Source organism: Denticeps clupeoides, chromosome 10 (genome assembly GCF_900700375.1).
Source record: "Denticeps clupeoides chromosome 10, fDenClu1.1, whole genome shotgun sequence".
Taxonomy (NCBI): Eukaryota; Metazoa; Chordata; class Actinopteri; order Clupeiformes; family Denticipitidae; genus Denticeps; species Denticeps clupeoides.
The window spans coordinates 5,662,397-5,685,781 of record NC_041716.1 but is presented as its reverse complement, the minus strand read 5'-3'; the positions used below and the strand labels follow the sequence as shown (position 1 = coordinate 5,685,781).

The 23,385-nt window shown below is 45.0% G+C and overlaps 2 protein-coding genes across 7 annotated transcripts; both read right to left on the bottom strand.

Moving 5' to 3' along the window:
* Positions 1–950: 950 nt before the first annotated feature.
* On the bottom strand, positions 951–17,412 carry LOC114798286 (cAMP-dependent protein kinase inhibitor gamma-like). 5 transcript variants are annotated; one of them, XM_028993844.1, is made up of 5 exons: positions 17,219–17,412; positions 16,319–16,451; positions 14,528–14,699; positions 2,506–2,684; positions 951–1,678 (listed from the first exon to the last, which is right to left on the bottom strand). In XM_028993844.1, the coding sequence occupies exons 4-5, from the start codon at positions 2,657–2,659 to the stop codon at positions 1,599–1,601; spliced, it is 234 nt and encodes a 77-aa protein (XP_028849677.1). In that variant the 5' UTR covers positions 2,660–2,684; positions 14,528–14,699; positions 16,319–16,451; positions 17,219–17,412; the 3' UTR covers positions 951–1,598. The 5 variants fall into 5 exon arrangements, with proteins under 5 accessions (XP_028849677.1, XP_028849678.1, XP_028849679.1 ...); XM_028993845.1 differs by lacking the exon at positions 14,528–14,699; XM_028993846.1 differs by lacking the exons at positions 16,319–16,451; positions 17,219–17,412 and adding an exon at positions 14,805–16,294.
* Positions 17,413–18,280: 868 nt separating this feature from the next.
* Positions 18,281–22,760, bottom strand: LOC114798472 (alpha-tocopherol transfer protein-like). 2 transcript variants are annotated; one of them, XM_028994216.1, is made up of 6 exons: positions 22,719–22,725; positions 22,528–22,652; positions 21,935–22,390; positions 21,591–21,784; positions 21,402–21,512; positions 18,281–19,806 (listed from the first exon to the last, which is right to left on the bottom strand). In XM_028994216.1, the coding sequence occupies exons 3-6, from the start codon at positions 22,371–22,373 to the stop codon at positions 19,531–19,533; spliced, it is 1,020 nt and encodes a 339-aa protein (XP_028850049.1). In that variant the 5' UTR covers positions 22,374–22,390; positions 22,528–22,652; positions 22,719–22,725; the 3' UTR covers positions 18,281–19,530. The 2 variants fall into 2 exon arrangements, with proteins under 2 accessions (XP_028850049.1, XP_028850048.1); XM_028994215.1 differs by lacking the exon at positions 22,528–22,652 and having other exon boundaries at positions 22,719–22,760.
* Between the last annotated feature and the right edge of the window lie 625 nt (positions 22,761–23,385).

The window sequence follows — 23,385 nt, the reverse complement described above, 5'->3', positions numbered from 1 at the left end:
TAGGGTCTCCCTATAGTCATACTACACTTCTTAGCGTTAGGAAATGTGCTTATTGTATTGGGAAAAAAATAATCAATTGCAACATGGCCTCGTCACGTCTAGTGTATCAAGCCGCTTTTCATTTTAACATTTCAGTTTTGCATATAATACAGCACATGAACATCTGGGGCAGTGGTGGCCTAGCGGTTAAGGAAGCGGCCCCGTAATCAGAAGGTTGCCGGGTCGAATCCCGATCCGCCAAGGTACCACTGAGGTGCCACTGAGCAAAGCACCGTCCCCACACACTGCTCCCCGGGCGCCTGTCATGGCTGCCCACTGCTCACTCAGGGTGATGGGTTAAATGCAGAGGACAAATTTCACTGTGTGCACTGTGTGCTGTGCTGCTGTGTATCACATGTGACAATCACTTCACTTTATTACTTTATTTATCTTAGTGAGATGGATAAATGGAATGCACTGGTAAAACATTTATTGGTAAAACTCAAATCTTTACTATGTGAAAAAAGAAGATCAGTGCCAATGTTACATTAAAAGCGTGAATATATTTCTAAAGTGTGCGATTTTAAACAAATTATTCTGGTGCATAGCATGTACAGATGCAATTTTATTTGTGATTTCTGGATTTGATCCCTGGTAAGACCTCAAATCATGGCGCTAGTGAGGGCTACGGAAACTGGAAGTGAACTTCTCATAATGCGGTCGGAATGAGCCAGATGTTACAAATTAGATTCAACATCGCGCGGAATGTATGAGAAAACACACACAAAAAGTGTACACTATGTTATCTCACAGCAGCACTACTGCTCTCTGCTGGTAGTAAGTACGTACTGCACTAGATTCCCTTTGTCACCACGAGAGGGCGACATTGCCCGCGAAATAAATAAGGCAGAAGGCAACCCTGTCAATTGCTTCAACTTGATGAGGAAAAAGATGAGGCATCACAGGCAACCTCCAAACATTTCCTTACTTTATTCTGAGGGAAATACAGTAAAAACAGAAAATAAAGTCCACCGCCTCAGACACTCCAACGTATAAATACTGTTAATAAATGTTACATACGTCAAAAGAAAATATTACAGAAAGAAAAATGCAGAATATGAAAGAACGGTTTTCTCTACATCTCAAAAAAATAAAATAAAATAAAAAGTGGGCCATTAACTCAAAATCCAGCACACAGAGTAACAACTAAGACATGAAGTGAGCTGTGCCCAGTACATCTTTACTAGATACATGTTTGATTAGAGTTATGAATGTACATTAGTTACACAATTTGGACAGTTTTAAGGTTAAAGTTAAAGCAAAAACAGAACAAAAATGATACCAAAACGTCTGTGCTTCAGCGTAGCGCAGGCAGGAGAATCCACTCCCAACTACGAGGAGCACTACCAAAACAGTCTGTTGCATTTCTCAGCAAATCCTTTTAGTGTCGACGGTGTGCGGTGTCCACAGGCGTGTCCCACCCCACTCTTGCACAGAGCAGCATGCGACTGGCCCGAATTCAACCCAGGGCGGTGGGGGCAGTGACAGAATTGGTCCATCTCTGCTCATCTCAGAACAACCGGAGTCCTCTCTCTGTTTGACTGTTCAGATGCTTTGCTTTAGGAGGGTCCCTCATTCCCCTGTGTCTGGCTTCCAGAAGCTTCTCCCTCAGGGGGCGGCGACGTTGAAGGGTCGGATTCTGAAAGACACGTCAGGTCACAGAACAGCCGGTTTAGAACTACTAATACGGAACAGCGACTTGCTGAGTGAACCAGGGCACACCTACTCTTTTTCATGGGAATAATGGCAGCTTAACACCCTTGTACCACGCCAGTGTCACTGCTAAAATCAAATCAGATCAACATTGATCCCTTGGTCATAAAAAGGCCTCAGATGTATGAGGCAGTAAGAGGCTGGGAGATTTTTCAAGGCATCCAACTGCTGCCTGTAACCGTACACCGCTGAAGCATCTATACTAATGGCCAAAGACAAAGACATAAATTTTATGTAAGTATGACATTTACAAGCATTACAGGACTGTTTGCAGCATTAGTTGATCTGTTATTATTAATCTAGCGAGTGCCAATCCTAGGACTGAACATTTACATTCAGGCTAGACACTTCCAGCAAACAACACACAGGGATAAATAGAATCCATTCTGTCAGCCACAGGCTTTTGTGTTTTACAGAGCCAGGAAGCAAAGAAGCTTTTTTTTTTTTTTTTTTTTTTTTTTTTGCCCGGTATTAAAGATTTGCATTTCCCCCCACATTACTTGACATTATTTTACATTATTTTACTAATAAAGGATCATCTTATCTTATCTCACTTGTGGTTGAACGTTCAGGTAACTTAGTCTGGACCAAAGAACTCGAGATGTGACTTTAAACAAGCCCTTGGAGGGGGTCAAAGGAAATAACACAGATGTGGGAAGTGTTTGGGAAAATATGAGAAATATGAGGTCCATCAAGCTTCATTTTTCATCTATCCAAATAATTTGCATGGAAAACAGTACTACACACACGCACCTGTTGATTTAAGGTCCATCTGTGACATGTCTTTGGCCAGATCGCTTGCTCCCACCGCTGAAGCATCTCCAGTGATGTCAGGAACAGCATTCCTACGGCCTGTGCGGTCACAGTTAATGAAGTCAGAGTATGACGCCTCCTCTACATCCATCATCTGTCCATTAGAGGTACCATTACACCTGAAGGAACAATTACATAAAAAAAAAAAAAACATTAATATGAAACCCCCTCCTAGGATTCAAATGATGCATTATTAGCTAAGACCATTAACATTTAAAAAATGCAACAATCTGTATACAAACACAGTATAAATGCTAAGTACAAAATATCGTAAAACATGGCAAATAGCCTTAGAAAGAGAAGTACATCATTAAAATAAAGTGGTCGGATTGGGAGGGGTCAGTGCAAAAGGTCACTGAACGTGTCAGGGCTAGAGCCCGGTAATGCTGTTGCAAATGAGTTTGTGTTAAATAGTCTTATTCTAGTGGAGTATAGAGATTTTTTTTCAACAAGCATTGGATATTAGATTTTAAGGCGGTCTCAAATGCTCTCATACAACACTATAAGGATATTTTGTTTCACAGTTAATGCAATTTAAGTTGAATTAGTACATGCAATTAAACTGAAGCCCATCTGCAGACTCATAAACTAAGGCAAAGCCAAACAGCAGCGAATAGATGGCTGTTAATTTTACCTGTAGACTGGAAAGTATAAACTCTGAATGAAAGGAAATAACCCTTTTCCCCTTTTTAACACTTATTTAATACTCCTGGGTCACGTTTAATTAGTTTTTCTTTAACTAGAATAATTATTTATATAAATCAAAATAATCTGGGAATTGCTTCACCTCACTCCCCACTCTAGTCATTAAATTAACCAGAAAAGGTGTGGCATTAAAACCTCATAAGAGGTTCCTCACGACAGCCCAGTGACACAAGGACATTGTACATAATTGCTTATTCTATTTCTATATTGAGGATAATTGAGACTCTTGTGGCACCCACTTTCATGTCCCACTTAAACATAAAAACACATTTACCGCTAATGTCACTTGCCCATGTTTTATTTATTTACATTTGACTTTTCCCACACACACACACACACACACACACACATATAGTTTACAGGAAGGAAATTTAAACAGGTCATTTTCTGCGATAGACATTCCTACATTTATTACATTAAACAAATGAAAGCATGTATCATGTACTCCATGCGTATTTTTTGTACAAGAAAGGCAGATACAGGAGAAAGGGAAAGAATTTTCATCGTCTCGCTAGCTCTGTGGAAGTGGGTCATGAATCCTGCCAGCGTGCATGAGACTATACAGCTGGCCTTTCAGGAGTGGAAAGAGGGACAGCAGGAGGACAAAGGATAAGATATTTAACCCATTCATCTTGCCCGGGAGTTCGAGGGTGGACGAGCGCATGCGGGTGTGTGTTGGCAGCTCTGCAGTTTAGATTCGATTCGCTGCGGGGAGTTATTTTCCCCCAGCCGACCCCTTGAAGCCTGCTGGCAGGTCCCCTCGCTCTCAGTAATGTCACTCTACTACCGCAGCCTCCTCCAGAGACCGAGGGGCCTGAAGCCGCCTGAGCAGGACCTGCTAGGAACTTGCTCGTGGAGAAAAGACCTTCTCCCTCCAGAGGGGCCCTGTCCTTCCCAGAAAAACACACACAGCGCCCCGCAGTTCTCAAACACACAGTAATTCTCCCGAACGTCCACCTTCTGTTTTCCCCGAGCGTGAATCAAGAGACCGCCTCTGGCGTTCACGGCAATGAACCGCTCAAAACAGGAACTGCACTCTTGTGCCAACATGCTATAAAAGAACGACATCAATCACAAATGTGCCAGTCATTTAAACAGTAGGGCCATATTTTCCCAGCGCTATACAATACAAAGTGTAGGGGTATTGTTCAACAATGTCCTCAAGATTTACAGTGTTAAGATTTTCATGGAACTGCTTAAACGCTAAAACAGTATAATAAGAGAGTTATTTGGAACATTTTTGGAAAAAAACATTAACTTGTATAACATTACCAAACTGCTACAAAATTGTTATAATTTTTGCTATTATAAATAGTTAATTGACTACAACTGTAATTATTGAAATGAGAAACAATTTAAATAAGACAAATATAGAGCATGTGGTTGCTCAAGGCTGCAAGCCTAAAATAATATACCTGGGGCAACAATAGGTAAACTCAGCATTTTTATCGAACACGTATTTTTTTTTTACTTTTGTGCAGCAATAATGTTCCAATTTTTCTCCAGGACCAAACTCTGTACTGGGAACCTGATATTAGCCAACTATCATTATTCTTTTGAAAGTATTAGACGTCATGGAACCACGCCCACTACCATGCCAAACATGCATTTGATGTGAAAACACTAAATCTGCCGTTAGCCAACATGCAACATCTTACAAAGCACTGGGAAAAAGCACCCTAAAAAACTACATTACCAGAGTCTGTGTCACATTTATTTAAAAAGTCAACTTTCTGATATTTCTGTTGTCACTCCGGAAGTAGACCACAAAGTCCCGAGATGTTCAGAACACTACTGCTAAAGCTATTATCAGTTTTGGAAAAGAAGATATTTGAAATTTTAATGCTTGTACACAATGCCCAGTAGACCTGAATTCCATAATTTAGCATTTATTAATAATTCAAACCCACTGAACACCCCCTGCAAGACCCTTTTTCATAATCTAGAGCACAAACACTGTAGTTGTGACATATTTCAATAAATAATTTTATTTGTCCTTCACAGTAAAAAAAAAAAAAAAAAAAAAAAACTTGTGTGTGTGTTATAAGTTGCCGAAATATTTTTTTTAAGGAACTGGTGTTTTTGTTGCGTGGGCTGAATTCTCTAGTGATATGGTGTTTTTCTCCAACAGGATCCTGAAAAGGTTATGAAAGCACAGCGACGGCACTCCTTTGCCACGTCATTTAAGTTGGGAGTTGGGAGCACAACATCCCAACTGCTCCCAGTATTATCTGTGCAAGTTCCGGCTCCATGTCAAGGGGTTTAAGCAACTCTCAACATCAGGCTCGGGATCTCCCTTTTTCTGCTCCGTATTTAATTTCAACCGGACTCCTACCGGATCACGGCCGAAACTCAATAGCCTCGGCCTGAGCCAAACGCCCCACTTAATGAGAGAGAGAGACCCAGCTGCAACTGGCAGCAGCACCACAGGACAAATGTCACAGGTGTGCCTTTTCAGCACACATCAAAAACACTCCAACCCACCCGGGAGAGACGCGGAAAACAGATGAGGACAGGCAGTCAGACGGGCTGCAGAACACGACCGCGACGGCTCTTTTCAGCACTTAGACACGCGAGCGCTCTCCAGGCTGGGACAGCAACCATAACGCCGATGATGACACTGTCTGGACACCCCAACAACCCTGTACCCCAGGCTGGGAACCGGTCCAGGCTTTCATATTGGAAACAATGGAATTGCTCCTTATTTACGTTGAACTATATATATATATATATAGAGTTCTTAGGCCTTGTCGCTCAGATCTCCTATGGGTTCAATGAAACTATCTCTCCTTTTTACCTATGGCTTTACACATACACACACACACACACACACACACACACACACACACAGCCTTCATGACAAATATTTAAAGATCAATTATTTCTTTGATGTATTATAGTTATCTAAAATCATCACCCCAGATTAGAATAATCCTGCACATCACCAAGTGACAGTGGGCCCATTTACAATGTCGAATTAGGTTTAATAATGGAAGCTTCAAAATTAAACTGCTAAATTTACCCATGGCCCATTACATTAACCACAGAGTGTGCTGTGACACAATCCTCCTCACTTCAAAACACCAGGATCGTGATGCTAGAGCCGAGAACGCTGTAAAAGGTCAGCTCTGCAGCTACACACAGCCCCATACAAGCGGAGACAAATGGTGTTCTGACATGACCTGCATTTCCATCATGACCTGCATTCTATGCTACAGTACCACAAACGTCAATAAGCCGTGGAGCCCAGATCAGTTCAGTCCAGTGAATAAAAGAAAGAATGTCCTTTCTTGGACCACTTCTGGTAGGTAAGTACCAGTGCATTCTGGGCCTGCTCTTTTGTATGGAGGGGATGGGGTGGTCACAAGCTCAGAAGATTTAAATCCTCCAATTCCACAAGAGGACGCTCTTTAAAATCCTCTACAGCAATTTTGATGATCTGGCCAATCAAATAAGTAACATCCACCCAACCCAGCTCGCATGAAGATTAAGAGTAGTACAGTTTTTGAGCATGACACAAATAAAGGTTTTCACAAAGTTTGCTGGTTCTGTTTTTATTAAGGCAATTTGCATATACTCCAAAATGTTATGAAGAGTGATAAGATAACTTTCAGCCCTGCCACAAAAGGACCTGCTGAGATCATTTCAAGTGAGAGTGTTGACAAGTACAAGGCTGGAAATCATTCTGCCGTGCTGATGGAGGACGGCCTGGTGTCAAGAAAGGCAGCAAAGAAGCCACTTTTCTCCAAGAAAAAGGACAGACCGTTATTCTGCTAAAAGTACAGGGATTGGACTGCTGAGGACTGGGGAAAAGTCATCTCTGATGAAGCCCCTTCCCTATTGTTTGGGGCATCTGGAAAAGTAACTGTAGATGAAAAAGTAAAGAATTCTGAGACCATTCATGTGTGGGGCTGCTTCTCATCCAAGGGAGTGAGGTCACTCACAAAATGGCCCAAAAACATAGCCATGAATAAAGAATTGTACCGAATCACTCAGACAGCAAGTTCTCCCAACCATCCAAGAACAGTTTGGTGAAGAACAATGCCTTGTCCAGCATGATGGAGCACCGTGCCATGAGGTCAAAGTGGGAACTAAGTGACTCAGTGAACAAAAAATTGAAATTTTGGATCCATGGCTAGAAAACTCCAAGGACCTTAATCCAACTGAGAACTTGAGGTCAACCCTCACAAGGTGGGTGACCTTTTGACAAACTCCAAGCACGGATTATGAAGGAATGGGTCATCATCAGTCAGTATTTGGCCCAGAAGTTCATTGACAGCCTGCCAGGGTGAATTGCAGAGGTCTTGGGGACCTTAATGTCTATTTGCATAAACCTGATGTAATTGTCAATAAAAGCCTTTGATTATACTTCAATACACCACAGCAACAACTGACAAACAAATCTAAATACGGCGAAGCAGTAAACTTTGTGAAAATCAGTATTTGAGTCATTCCCAAAACTTTTGGCCACGACTGCACGTGTAACAGAGCCCTGTGTGTGGAAACACCAGGCAGGCTCTCTGACTGGCAGCCGGACGGCGATACGAGAGCTGATGAATGGGACGGAGCTGCAGGAGTCGGTTCCGCTGCGCACCGCAGAAACAGGAGCTGCGGAATGGCAGGCCCGCAACAGCCCGAGAGAGCACGGCGAAGCAACATGAGTCAGCAGATCAGCTTTCACTGTTACTCCTAGAGCAGAAGCAGTCACCGGCGTCCCGCTGGGACCCTTCACGCCGTCTGACAAACCCGTATTAGCGGTGATGCTCTCAGAGGGCATCAGGGGCCAGACTCTGTCGGCTCCGACACCTGCCACCTGATCCCATCCTCCTTGCTGACCTGTGCTTATGTGTGTTCTTCTCTGTTGGTAAGGGTGGTACTAACCTTGTGTTCCAAAAAAATGCACACGATGTAGAACACACCTATCGACTTATTGTTGACTAATGTTACAGAAAGAAATATTAAATACTCCTGAAACAGTAGACAGGTCTCCAATGCTTAAAACTCCAATGTTCTGATGGAAGCATAGTCGACAACAACAGCATTTCCTGCAGAAGATAATAACCCCCCCAGTGAAAGAGTTGCTTCTCCTGATGTCAGCAGTTGCACTGTTGATATACTTACACCCGAGCGCTGGATTTCCTCCACTAGGCTCACGCGGTTTTCGATCTTTGGCCTTCCATTTAGAACGTAAATAAATCGGTTTTCTCTTCTTTTCCCCCCTCTCTCCTTCTCAGCATGACTACTAAACATCCTTCTTCTTATTTTCGCCTTCCCCTGGGTGCGTAAAAAGGTCCAAAAGCAGAACTTGTTTTCAGTGTCATTACACAACTTCAGACTAATGTTAACTGATGAAGAGAAATGCATTAAACTTGGAAATCCATTTTAAAAAGTAGTAATGGGACAAATTAACCATCATAAAATCAAACATGAATTTTTTTGGTTTCAGTCAATTACAGCCTGATGTGTGGAACTCATAGACATCACCAGATGCTGGGTTACGTCACTGGTGATGCTCTGCCAGGTCTTCAGTTCTTGTTTGTTCTTGGGACATTTTCTCTCCAGCAAGTGAACTGCATGCTCAATCGGAATCGGGTCGGGTGACCGAGAAGCCATTCCACTTCTTGGTTGCTTTCACGGTGTTAGTCAGGTCATAGTCCATCTGCACCGTGAAGCACCGCCCAGTGAGTTCTGAAGTGAAGTTCTACAGCCTGCTGCTTTTGTCATCAGTAAATACAAGGGAGCCAGTTTCCCCGCAAAATGACACCACTTCACCAATGAGATGGTGTTTTGGATCATGAGCAGTTCCTTCCCCTCTCAATACACTTCTCTTCCCATCACTCTGGTACAAGTTGATGTATGTCCATAGGACAGATTTCCAGAACCATAAAAGGCTTTTTAAATCTGCCCTTTCTGATTTTGAGGCTTACCAAATCTTTTAAAAAAATTCACCATTTACTCTGGTGAAGTCTTCCCTTCATTGTTGAGTGACATATTCCCACCTCCTGCTGTGTTCTTGATCTGGCCAGTTGCTGTGAAGGGGGTTTCTTTCACCAGGGAAAGAATTCTTCAGTCATCCACCACAGTTGTGTATCACCGGTGCAGCCTTTCTTTTCAAGAATGATCCAACCAGTCGATTTGGCCACACCGATGTTCTCTCTCTGATGGTTTTTTTTAGACTAATGACAGTGACATCTCTTTTGATCTCTTACTGAGCTACAGGATCAAAATGTAAACAGCACACTTGAATATCTAGACCTCACTTGAAACTCTAGACCTTTTATCTGCTCCTTGTAAATGGGATAATGGTGGGATAAAAATGGAAGACCTGAGCAGCCAATTGTCACATTATTTTTGGTCCCTTAAAACGTTAGAGGCACACATAAAGTCTGTTGTAAGTCCTACACAGTTCATTCGATTTGGATGTAAATACCCTTACGTTAAACATGCAAGTCTGCAGTTAAAGCACATCTTGTTTGTTTCATTTCAAATCCATTGGGGTGTTGTACAGAGCCAATCAGATTAGAGTTGTGTCGATGTCCCAATATTTATGGACCGGACTGCAGTCCTCTTTAAATAAACAGTCCTTTGGAAGTGGACCAAAAGTGGACCACCAGAAAAGGAACTCGTTTGAAAGGGGACTCCGTTCTCTTTCTGGTCCACTTCAGCTCAGTCGGGGCCTCAGTCCTTTATCTGTTCATACTTAATGCTTATGGTGCTCACAGACCTTAACAGCTTTGCATTCTGGGTAGTGCAGAAGCCCTTTTCCCTGAGTAGCTTACTAAAGAGTGCATACATGTCTGTGTTTTGTCAGTTGAGCACGTATGTTGCGCACCTCATCACATTGCCAGGTTTGGCCGTGATTCACGATTGTACAAAAGAATGAATTACATTGAAATTTATCCATAATTCACTGTTCTGAAATCATGTGATTTATAGTGTTTTGGTTAGGTGTGCACCAAGTGGACCGCACCAAACTTAGCAGTTTAAGACATTCAGATCAAGACCACCTCCTTTTGGGGATCTCTGTGCGGTTGTTTTGGTGAACATTAGAGTGCATTTACTGTGTTCACAGTGGACCAAATGAACTGTACCAAGCGCGAACATGAAATAAATTCACTTATGGGCTGAAACGGACCAAGTGTGAAAACACTCTGAGATTTCCCCTCATATTTGGAGTGGAAGGGATCTTCACCACCACTGATGTGCAGCATCCATATGGATGAGGTGATGCCAACCAGTACACCATCAAGACACCAGTCATGAGGCGCAGAGGGGTTCAGATGGGTAAAGTGAATTGAAAACTCCATGGTGGGACTAGCCAGGGACCCAGGGATCTTTATGACCATGGGACATAACGTTGAAAATGGTGAATAGTCATTCCAACCAAACACGCTAGGCGAATGGTGTTGGATTAGCATGGCTTTAGTTGATTTCTCAGAGGGGGTTTTGGTGTCTCTTTATGCTCCCGTTGGAAAAGTGGAGGAGGAGGCTGTAAGGAGGTGGCGGTGTCACAATTAAGGCCAGCAGATGCAGTGGAGAGGCTTTAAGGAGTTCGGCCTATGGTGGCTAGATGAGCTCAGAAGCACTGCACCCACACATGATTCATCATCTGTTATACAAACGTTCTTCAGATTCAAACAGGCTCTGGAGGAGTTAAAGCCATTTTCGTTGGACTACTCTCAACCGATTCAACTAGAAAATGGTCACGCTGTACAAAAGTCAAATAATCAGATCTGGATACATGCAGACATATGATCTGCAGGAATTCAAAATTATTCTATTAATACTGCTGAATTTTGGTGGAGCATTAGCAGACGTGATTATCCAGGCCTTTGCCCATTTTTGGCCAGAGATCAATTTAATCTGTTTCATCTGACTAGAGAAGATGAAAGTCCATCCCAATTTCACAGCTATTTTTGTCTGTGGTTCTAGTTTTGAGTCTTGAGTACCTTAAGTCTTAGTATTTTGAGAAAGCAGCTTGCTTCCTCCAAACATTTCCAAAGGAACAACTGAATTTAAAACGCTCCTAGGACAATAAATCCAAGTGCACCGACATTAACAAGCCACTCTTCAAGACTTTTTTTTTTTTTTTTTTAAACGTGTGGGACGGCTGCAGTTTCTGAATAATTGCAGACTGAATCGAGTCAGGTAATTACCGCCTGAAAGAGTTTCCTGATGCCAAATCCCTCGTGGGAAAAAGCACGGCTTGCCTCTCAGGTGTCTCGTACGCAGGAGACAATACCCGCCAACTGCACAAAGATGAATGCAGCACTGAAGGTTTTTCTTTCGAGCGTAGAGCAGATCGAGTTAAGACTCACGTGACCTGGAATAGTTATAGAATTTCACTGAAACTGATAACCATTCAGCCCCCACCACAAACATAAAGGGACAGTCCTTCCAGAGGGAAGATTTTCCAGTCATCCCTTCAGACTCGCCAAGCTGGGATTCCCCAGTGAATCAGCGAGTGACTGACGGAAAAACCCAGAGCTGATGCAGCCATGAGGGTTTGGGAACAGGTGGTCTGACTCGCACATGAGACTCGCGGAGTCGCGCTTCACTCCACAGAGAGGGGGAAAAAAAACGGCCATTTTACAGAAATATAAGAAACCGGACACTTGTCAGGGTTTTTATGTCACATGGCTTGTTAAAGCACAAAACAATAGAATGGAATCAATGGATTGATTTCAGCAAAATCAATGTATTGATTCCCTTCACTAGCATTTCCGATGGAAAAACACCACCGTTTGTTTGGTTTTTTTTTGTGGGGAGGGGGATTTTTGATATTAACATAAGATCTGTTCAAATATAATACATATTTCATATCTGGACAGCTTTGTTCAACAAACCAAAATGGTCAAAATTTTAAACTCCTACTCTTCACATGAACGTTGGCATCCAGCTCATATGGTTAAATATTGCATATGCTTTCAGCACCACCCTCAAACCAAATCTCACCACAAACAAATATTTGAGGGATCTGAGAGACATAAGACCATGACACCACGCCTTCAAAGACGTTCCAGCACTTCAAATATTCCCTGGTGACCGCGTGGTGTTACTGTAACTCTCCGAAGTCCACATAGGACATCCATCTATGCAGAATGGCCACTTCCCAGACCTTAAAAGCTTTGCCACTTTGAAACTCCATCTAGAAGGAAGGAAAATGTGTTCTTGTCCCAGTGCGCTGATGTCCACGCCCAAGCCATAACACATCACAAACAATGGGAGGAAAGTTCCGACCCGCACCGTGGGCCGCTCCACTGGAGCCAATTTGCTCGCGTTTGCGGCTCTGAGCTACAAATGTTTACAATTGGGGTGTGATGTGTGGACTACTTCTGGGACGAGATGTTACAACAGCCTCACTTAATTCACCGATATTTCAGCCCTAACTGTCTAACACCGCCGCCGCAGGACGAGAGCGATGGTGGGCCGCACATCGGGATGTTTATTACAGCCCTCTCCAGTCAGAGCGAGTTACTCGCGTGGGACAAGAAACAGGACCACCGAGTGGCAGGCGGAGAGGCGAAGAGCAGAGGGAGGACAGAAAGGAAAGAATGCCTGAGTGTTTATTGTGGTTACTAAATATGGCCATTAGTTCTGCTAAAAGGCTCCATGAAATGCCAGTGCTCCCCCCTCCCCACACATTCTTGAAGCAATAACGTCAAATGTGGGGGCATGAAGTCGAGTCGAGCCGTCCACAGCAGGTGCTAACACCACAAAGACGACAAGATACCACCTTGTCTCCAAATCGACTCTGACTGCAATATTCCTCAAAGTTAAACACTCTCTGGTCTGTGACTAAGCTGTTATTTTCTCAGTTATTCATATTTCAGCTGCAAAGCATAAGAAGGAAAGGTCCTCTCGGTCCTTGATTGAGACACGATAACAGACTCACAAAAAAACAACACCTGACTATATAAACTATTTTTTATCATATGATATATAAATCTCTCTCATATACTTAGATATTACAGAATCATGTTCACATTATTTTGTTGCCCTCACCAGCAAGTAAATATACACCAGTCAGCCACAACATTAACACCACGGGTGACTTGAATAGCATTTATTACGTTCTTAGGATGGAACCCGGCCAGGGACGCGATGTTTTTGGCTGCAAGTGATCCTTACAAACACATGGCACCAGGATGCACTATTGGGAGTACAGCGAGCCAGAGGAGGCAATATGACGCACTGGGAAAAGATCTGCTGGGAAAACATGGTTCCTGACATCTACCTGCAGATCCTCAACCTTAAAATTATTACAGACCACAAACACATTTGACGGTTGCGACCTTCAAATTTGCATGGTAAACGGTCCGGCACACTTCAAAAATTGTTCAGCAATGACAGTGTTCATGGTGTTGGCTTGACCTTCATATTCCACAGACCTCAATCCAGTTCATGTCCTGACTAATGTAAAAAAAAATCTATTCTCAGTTACTAAAATATAGTAAAAATTTTTATCAACATCTATATAAATTTGCACCCGTAATGATACTTAAATTCCAGTTTTGCATCTGCCGGATCACGGAAATCTCCAGCAGACCACAACAATTTTCAACAGGCATTGCAGCGGGCAGCCCCTCCCAACCCAATGGTTACACGAGGGCCACTTTAAATCGAATTCTGCAGCGCCAACTTGCTAGAAAACGTGAAAAGTAAGAGCACTGTCGGTAAGTCTCGAGCGGGGGAGTACGGTTGTTGTTCAGATGGAATATGAATATTGTGATTGCCTCTGTCGAGCAATACCGTCGAAGTTTGATAACTATAAGAACGTTTTACAGTTATGTCATTGCACAATTGCGCATAACATTTTCACTTCTGCTGCATGAGAATTGAGGAGTGCTTTTTATTGTTTGGCTCAAAAACATTAAAAATCTAAATAAAATACGTTCCTCTCACTTCTTCATTTTGTCCCCCTGTAGCATCGAGTATCATCTTCGGTATCGATATCGCGTTTGAAATGTCAGTATCGTGACAAGCCCGGTCTCGACAGGCCAGTGCTGCCTTAAAATAAGTCTCACACTAAATTCCTGCAGACGCGCCACGCATCACAGCTAAAGCTTCATGTTGGCGTGGCGGCGGTAAAGCAAGCACAACTAGAAGGCGCATGTGGGCAGGAGGGAGTGTCAGGAAACGGTTGTCAGTCACACCCGAGGGCCACCGAATTTAACCATTCCAGTTAAAACACCACCAACTCCCGCAAGGCCAACATCTCGGCCACGGAGCAGGGCCGGGAGCCCTGAGGTTTTACCTGTTGCCTGGAAGGAGCTTTTGAGACACGTCTTCACTCGTCCTCCAGCGTTCTCTGGCCGGCTTCCTCCCTCCTTCCCTCCCTCTAATCCAGCAGGATGTGGGTGGAAAAGTGATTCGATGCGCAGCGAGGTTTAAGGAGACGAAGAAAGGCCCAACGCGTCAGGGAAGCACTGAGATTAAAAGGCAGCGATGACGGCAGGGTTTCGCATCACATAACATCACCACCAGGTCAGTTAACATTAAGCATTAAAAAATTCATGGCTGCATACAACTACCTTGTCAAACCGTGATTTGGCCAACGACAGCAGGCCCCCGAATTACATTCAGTTCAGTCTGCAAAGCCTCGAACCGAATTCACTCCACTGAGCAGCTTTCCTGGCCTCAACACTGTGACGTGAAGAATGATCATCTTCATTTTTTTCATTTGTTCATTCTTTTTTGGTTGCGGGGACCAATAAATTACCAGCAGGGCTTTACGAAACACCAGACCGCAAGACGTCCATGAGAAAGCATTCATCAAGTCTCATTTATTCCTCCCGGCCTCATAGTGTCCATTACTCCAACTAACCTTTTCAGCACATCCCCCCACTGTGAATGGAGAATGACTCAGATAGAAAAGCAGCTGGGGGTCAGAACGGAAGCTAACATCCTCCACACAGGCCGGTTAAAGACTTTCCCAGCGTTTACGATGCATAAGCAGGCTTCGTTAGGACAATTCCACACGGTCGCCCCATATATAGGAAGGAAAAAATAATAATTTGGCCACAATATTTCTAAAAAAAAAAAAAAAATGGTATACATGAGATATAACACTCAATTATGTTAAAACACACCATCAAAATCCACCACGGCTTTACCCTTACACAAAATTTGTTCTGTTATCTGAGGTAAGCCCATCACGAATGCCAAGATGCCAAAACTACACACGCAAAAAAATGTTTATTCCACTTGGTCAACCGCATGTAAATCAGAATCAGAAAACTATCAATCCCGAAGGAAATTGCTTAAATATGACTACCCACTTAATATTATCTACGATTTGTTACAAAGTCCCCTGGCCATTGTGGTCAGTTTAGAACAGGGGTCCTGGAGGACCTTTCATTTAGCACACCCGATTCAACCACTGTACTCCTCATGCCCCACTTCTGGAGCTGAATGAGGTGTGGTGGAACACGGAAAGATCTCAGCTGTGCAGGGTTGGTGAACCCATATCTCCATCCAGAGCAAAACAGATTGCGCTGCTTCGTAACAGCTCGCCAAAGTCCTGGCCAGCGATGATTCATCAAAAAAGATGAAGCGGTGGACAAAACAACCGCATTAAAATACTTCCTGGAACGCGCCGCTAGTACATTAAAACCAAAGGCCTTTTTACGAACATTAAAAATGCATACGCATACATCTCCCGAGGTGGTTAATGGCAAGCCCTTCGGTTTATCGACCTGATCTATTGATGCAACAGGACAACAAAAGGAACCACCTAGGCTACTTTCAATACCATCACATTATCTACCCGAGTGAGGATCCCGGGTCCAAAAGGGCTTTACGGGCCTGCTCGTCACGTGAACGACGGATTTTCTTTTTTTTTTTTCTCGCCTTTGCCTCACGGGCCAGTGAAGAGCTAAAAACAGCCCGACCGACGTCCTCCACCGAGTCCCAGACGCGAAACCCTCTGGGTCAGCACAGACCTGCGCACCAAGAAACGCTCCCAGCTCAGTGAATTCGGGCTTCAAAAAAGAAGAGAATGTAATAATGATAATAGATAAATAAATAAATAAACCGTTTTCCTCACCGTGAGGATGAAAGACTTGAGCACTTCACAGACCCCGCAGGGACCTTTAGCCCGGGGACAAATTAGCTCAGCCTCCAAGTAACGTGACCTTCAAGGCATGTGCGCTTCAAAGAGCAGCAAACGTCCCGGTTTCCTGTCCAAATAAAAAAAATGAATTGGGTCAGACGTTCTACGGCACATTCCGTGGTAGAAGTGACAGTCCCTCGTCTAGCCCCGCACTGCACTATGCTGAGAGTCTGGGCCAGATCAGTGCCAGAGACCCGGACCCTGCACCACATTCACGTCCCCGAACGTAACGCTGGCTCGGAACACGACCCAGGACCCTGCCTGCTCACGGCACCGACGCCACGTACCGCCGTGGTCATATTTAGGCCATCAAATTTCCCAGCCCTGGGTTCCCCATATGGCAAAAGTGGCTACTTCTGAGCCACGCCATGTGTCTCCCCAAAGGCCTTCTTGGCCAGCGCGCTGCTGGAAGGACTTCGGCGGCCTCCAGGGCTCCAGCATGCAGCCGTCCTCTCGGACCCCGGTGCCACCCTCCCGTCTGCATTACGAAGGAGGAACCAGATCGTTACGAACGACAACAAAAGGCGTGACCTCGCGGGGTTTTACGGTTCTGCGTGGAGCGGAGCAGTGTTTTGGTGTGTGTGCGTGTGTGTGTGTGTGTGTGTGTGTGTGTGTGTGTGTTTCGACTCCGGCGCATTGTCTCGTTTTAGTGAAACGCTGGTCACCGGCCCCTGCTCCGATCCACTTCTTACACACCCCGCACCCCGTAAAACACGCGGTTCCGCTCACTTCACGCGTTCTACGTTCCGCGCCGTAGCACCCGACAACAACAACAACAATAACAACAAAAGACGCTTCCATTCGGCGTCCTGAAGCGCCTTTTGTGAGACTAACCTTGATCCGGCTCGACTTTTTCCTCCCACTTGTTACAATTCCCAGCTCAGGGCTCGTCCCCCCGCAAACTTGCCGGCGCCCCTTGGCGTCATCTTTTCCCTCCTCCTCTTCTCCTCTTCTCTTTTTTTCTTTGGCGGCGACAGGAGTCGTCGGACGAGGCGACAGGTCGCCGCACTGGCTGCGACTGTTTCTCTGACAACCCCCGAAAACAAGGAGGGGGGGGGGGTGACGTCATCAAACAGCTGTTTCCAAAATGGAGTTCCATCCCGCAGCCAATCAGCTCGGGCGGACGCGTCCACATAGAAATATAAAATCACGAGGACGCTTCCAGCTGCCACCGATGCCCAGGAACGGCTCCCGGACACCTTATATCTATGCAAAATATATAAAATGGTTTAAAATTAATCTCCGGGGCTGATATGAAAAGTACATGATAAAAATTCCTACAATTGCTGTGTGCCGGGGACAGCCCGGTTTATGTTCATTTTTCCCGGCTCACCCGATACCGGGTAAGGCAAGTTGCCGGTTCGAATCCCGAGCTGCTCCCCGGGCGCCTTTCATTTACATTTAGAGCATTTACCAGACGCCCTTATCCAGAGCCATCAGTAGTTACAGGGACAGTCCCCCTTGGAGACACTCAGGATTAAGTGTCTTGCTCAGGGACACAATGGTGGTAAGTGGGATTTGAACCTGGGTCTTCTGGTTCATAGGCGAGTGTCACCCACTAGGCTACTACCACCCTTTCATGGCTGCCCACTGCTCACCAAGGGCGATGGGTTAAAAGCAGAGGACACGTTTCGTTGTGCGCACCGTTCTGCGATGTGTCACACAGTGACAATCACTTCCCTTTCATTCCACTTCAGCCACTCCACCGTCCATTTTGCGCAGTGTCGCCCTCTAGAGGGGAGCGAGGGATCGACGCAGATGTGAGACTATTGGCAGTCATGGCCGAGCTAGTTTTTCCACAAGTGAAGAACAGGCAGACATAACGCTACAGGTGCGATTTCAAACAAGATGCAAAAAAAAAAAAAAAAGAGGAGGCAATGTGCACGACAGAGGTTTAATATAGATATGATTACATTTTAACTTCTACCTCCAACCATTTCTCCTTATATGCTAAAGCAGCAGCATCAGATGGTACCCACGATCTAATATTTAACAAAAACTCCAAACAATAAAATATAAACAGTATGGCATTATTAAATAAAAAAAAATACAAACGTGTATGCATCTATATGAATGTAAAATAAAATAAAAAAAAGACTGATTGGCTTAATTTCCCTTTTGGTCTTTGTTTTTGGCAAATAGTAAAACGTGGAAATGCACCCAGCGGAAGCTTCTGAATGGCCACATTGTTTCAGCAAAGCATGTGATCAAAGCAGAGGTTTAAGAAACGTCTGTCTTCGAATACCAGTGCATCGCATGCCGATTGTCAATGTCCTGGTTTGTGGTTCTGCTTAAAATGCCAAGGACATCATACAGTAAGTTTTACAGCAATCTGCAATCTATTAGAGATGTGAGCAAGGCCCAAATATCCACTAAAAGGTATGTGCTCAAAAAAAAAAAAAAAAAAGAGGCAAGCAGTGTTATTGCATAAAAGAGACCACAAAATGACTGGACGTTCTAGCTCCAATCGAGCCCCCCCCATCCAAGGTAAGGGGACTATTAGTTACAATTGAGGCTGTTCTGACAAAGAAAAAGCTAAACCGCAGGTATGATGGCATTTCATCTCAAACTGTTTAAGCAGCAACAAGAAAAAGCTTCCTGTATTGAAATGAAATACAGGCACTGGCAGGGTCACCTTAACATAAAAAGGTTAATCTTAAAACAAATCAACAAATATCCCTCAAAATCTATACCATAACATTAAGTGTAAGAAAATCCGCCTTAATCCAATAACAGTGATGGGGCAGTGGTGGCCTAGTGGTTAATGAAGTGGCCTCGAATCCTGAGCCGCCAAGGTGCCACTGAGCAAAGTACCGCCTGTGCTGGCTGTGCTGGCTGCCCACTGCTCCCTCAGGGGATGGTGCACTGCTGGGGTTCACAAGGACAATCACTTGACTTTCACGTCTACCAGACCACGATAACTTACGTTGCCATTCCTTCATAACCTGTGCTAAAGTGATTACAAGCATAAATAACCCAGAGCATCTGAAAACAGCTTTTAAAATACTAGAAAATCACACATGACTTTATCTATTGTAGCTAAGGTCCCCAAAACAGGAAAGGTACCAGTCCACCAGTCCAGCATCTGCCCTGGCATTCAGCCACACCCCCGCTGGATAAAGTCCTCTTTACATTAAATGCGGGGGTCAGTAGCAGTAGTAAAGCTGGGACCGCAGGTTCCTGAAGGTCTCGTCGGCCTGCGACCCTGCCTCCCCCTCAAAGAGCATGGCGTCTGGCGGGACAGCGCCCTCTAGAGGGTCTGGCTGGCAGAACTCCACCACAAAGTCCTCCTCCGAGTCCAGGAGCGTTCGTGTCCAGACGGCGAAGTCGAGCCGACCTGCCACTCCACCGTACTCCTCTGGCAGCACGGCACGAGGGATGTTCCGGTGAAGAGATGCCAGGTCGGAGCCATGGAGAACATACTGCACATAATCGCAAAGGAAATAAATCAACAACAGACAGAGAACAGACAAGCCGAGAGCCACATTCCTTAAAAAAACATTGGTCAGGGAAAGTGCTGTGGCAATTCTGAAGCCTGAGAGATAATGCTAAGCATATATTTAGTGGTTCACAAATCAGGGCTTTATGGCAGAAGTGGTTGAAGGAAATCTTTGTTAAAGCTGTGAAGGCTAGAGACTGCCTGAAGGCTCATGAGAGACTAAGCGGAAGATGACTTTGGTCGGGTGAGACCAAAATAGAACAGCAGAGAGAGGACGGTGCCCCCACAGTGAAGTACACGGCTCAAAAAGATAAAGGGAACACTTAAAAAACCCCATGTAAGTCAATCACACTTCTGTAAAAATCCAACACTGATTGACAATCAATTCCACATGCTGTTGTGCAAATGGACCAGACAACAGGTGGAAATTATAGATAATTAGCAAGACGTCCCCAATAAAGGCGTGGCTCACAGACCACTTCTCAGTTCCTATTCTTTCTGGCTGATGATTTGGTCCCTTTTGAATGCTGCTGGTGCTTTTACTCTAGTGGTAGCATGAGACATGAGAGTCTACAACCCACACAAGTGGCTCAGGTAGTGCAGCTCATCCAGGATGGCACATCAATGCAAGTCTGTCAGCGTAGAGTCCAGAGCATGGAGGCGCTACCAGGAGACAGGGCAGTACATCAGGAGACGTGGCGGAGGCCGTAGGAGGGCAACAACCCAGCAGCGTGACCGCTACCTCCACCTTTTGTACAAGGAGGAGTGCTGCCAAAGCCCTGCAATACGACCTCCAGCAGGCCACAAACGTGCATGTGTCTGCTCAAACGGTCAGAAACAGACTCCATGAAGGGGGTCGTGTTTACAGTCCAACACCTTGCCGCACTGCTGCCATTTGCTAGAGAACTCCAAGATTGGCAAATTCGCCACTGGCACCCTGTGCTCTTTACAGTTGAAAGCAGGTTCACATGAGTTTGGAGATGCTGTGGAAAATGTTCTGCTGCCTGTATCACCCTCCAGCAAGACTGATTTAATGGTGGGTCCATGTGCACACATGAAGTAGCCTGACTGCCACTGGGGTGGTTGGCCCTGGGTTCCTCCTAATGCAAGACGATGCTAGACCTCACGTGGCTGGAGTGTGTCAGCAGTTCTTGCAAGATGACCGCATTGATGCTATGGACTGGCCCGCCTGTTACCCAGACCTGAATCCAGGGGCAGTGGTGGCCTAGCGGTTAAGGAAAGGGCCCCATAATCAGAAGGTTGCCGGTTCAAATCCACTGAGGTCCCACTGAGGTGTCACTGAGCAAAGCACCGTCCCCACACACTGCTCCCCGAGCTCCACTCAGGGTGATGGGTAAAATGCAGAGGACAAATTTCACTGTGTGCACCGTGTGCTGTGCTGCTGTGTATCACATGTGACAATCACTTCACTTTAAACTTTAGTTGAGCACGTCTTATTCCCTTTATGTGTTCCCTTTCTTTTTTGAACAGTGTGTGTGTGTGTGTGTGTGTGTGTGTGTGTGTGTGTGTGTGAACTTTATGGATTTTTTTTTTTTTTTTTAATACTTATTTACTTACCCTTTCTGCCATCTTCTCCTTCAGAAAAGGCTTGATTATTGCAAATATACCCTTGAAGATTCTTGGTTCATTTATGATGTTTACAGCCTTTATTCTGATTGGAAATCCATCCTAAAAACACAGATAAACTTTTTTTTACCCTATATTTTCTGGTATTTATTAATAAGCCCTTACAAAATCCAGTCCTACCTGCAGAATGCTAACAACCTTTTTGGCAAGAAATGGCCCCGGGTTGGAGGCCTGGGACAGGCCTACTCCTGTGTAGTCCACTAGGATCACAATGCCATTGACCTGTGTCTCCTCTGGCTGAATCAGCTTCTCCAGAGTCAGGTAAATTGCCCGGATATTATCAACGAATGGATAATCATTCTGCTTCCACTTACCTGTGAAGAAACAAAATGATTAATATTTATTATACTCATTATTATTAAAATGGACCAAGTATACCTATGAACTGATATGAATGTCCAAGGCGTATAATGGTGTGCACTAATAAACTTGATAATCTTTGATGATGCACCTCATCCACCGACCTGGCCTGAGGCAGAGGATGTATCGGCCCTGTGAGTCAGGCTGCGGAAGTACTGTTATGAAGCCCTGCTCCAGCACATGCCGGACGGTGGACGGCCGCAGGTCATGAAACACCTCGGGCCAAGCACGCCGGCTTGCGTGATAGTTGAGCAACAGCTGTAGGCCGCGGTCGTAGTCAAACTTGCGGGCCCGCAGGAAGCGCAGGAGGAAGGCGTCGTCAAGCCTAGTGCGCAGGTTGGGCTGCTCCTTCTGCACCATGTCCCGCAGTGCCTGGGCATCCCGCAAACGCCACTCCGGCTTCTCCTGCAGCTCCTCACGGGCCTTGGCCTCCAGTGCTGGGGTCAGGGTGCAGCGGTAGATGGGGGGTGGGGGACTGGGAAAGCCCACCAGAGGCCCTCCCGTAGTTGCTCCTGAGTCCACAGCTCCATTATCTTCTTCCATGTGCAGGTTTAACCTGTCTGAGAACGATGCATTAAAAATGTATCAACGAATTAATAAACGTCTTGAAGTCAGCACTGTTTCACAGTAAAGTCACACATCCATGCTGGACATTGGATTTTGATTTTCATCTATCGTCTATCAAGACATGACTTGCTTTGCTTTGATTCACTACATCGGCAACGACCTCGCTGTCCATCCCCAGCGCAAACAACATGTCGCGACAAATGTGCAAACAGCTCGCGGCTTAAAACGCCGTCCTGTGACGATCCGCAGCCGAGCCTGCGGGACAGATTGCACGTTAGCAGGCAACAGATTTAAAAACGGACGCCAGCGCAAGCGACTCACCGGCCTGCCCAGAAACGCACAGCTTCACTTCCGGGTACAAGCCGAACGCGCCGCCGGTTGGCTGCGCGCAATCACGTGACAACGTACGTCATGCGTCATAATATTGGCCAAGCAGGTCACCGGGCAGAAGGGATCTGCTGTGAGAAATCGCGAGGTTTTGCTGAAACCCAGAATTTATTTTTCACTCAAGCAATGTTGCAAGATCGTTCGATGTGAATAGTTATTTTACCACACAGCCGTGCACGTGACGTCTTTAAAGAAACTTAATGCAACAGAAAACAGAAGATTTTATCGTTTTGGCAAAAAAAAATCCCTCTCGAACTGCATTTCAATAAAATCCTTCTAATATAATCAAAACGAGTATAAAGCGAATCGCCTGTGTTGTGCTCAGAATAATTACCAGCCTCAGACGCACAGCATATGCTTGATATCAGATGACACGATATCAGATTTGGTTTCGTAATTCGTAAAATCAAATGTATAAACTGATTTCGCCGGCAAGGCAATGAAATAAGCTGTCGAACTGTTCGCGTGAAGACGTTAGAGGGCGCGTTGACAACAGGAATGTTTAGGCCATAATCGCACACGTGGCTCAACAGTTTCCGAAGAAGTTGTCCTGCGACAAGTTATCCAGAGCGATACACTCGGTAGTGACAGGGACAGTCAT

What these genes read in the sequence shown, in the direction of transcription:
- LOC114798286 (XM_028993844.1), bottom strand. Translation starts at nt 2,659, where the DNA reads ATGATGGATGTAGAGGAGGCGTCATACTCTGACTTCATTAACTGTGAC. An exon ending in GATGGACCTTAAATCAACAG is followed by an intron (nt 1,679 to 2,505) that starts GTGCGTGTGTGT and finishes CGTGTCTTTCAG; the next exon opens with AATCCGACCCTTCAACGTCG.
- LOC114798472 (XM_028994215.1), bottom strand. Translation starts at nt 22,373, where the DNA reads ATGGAAGAAGATAATGGAGCTGTGGACTCAGGAGCAACTACGGGAGGG. An exon ending in AGGTTGTTAGCATTCTGCAG is followed by an intron (nt 21,513 to 21,590) that starts GTAGGACTGGAT and finishes CTGTGTTTTTAG; the next exon opens with GATGGATTTCCAATCAGAAT. An exon ending in AGGAGAAGATGGCAGAAAGG is followed by an intron (nt 19,807 to 21,401) that starts GTAAGTAAATAA and finishes GATTATGTGCAG; the next exon opens with TATGTTCTCCATGGCTCCGA.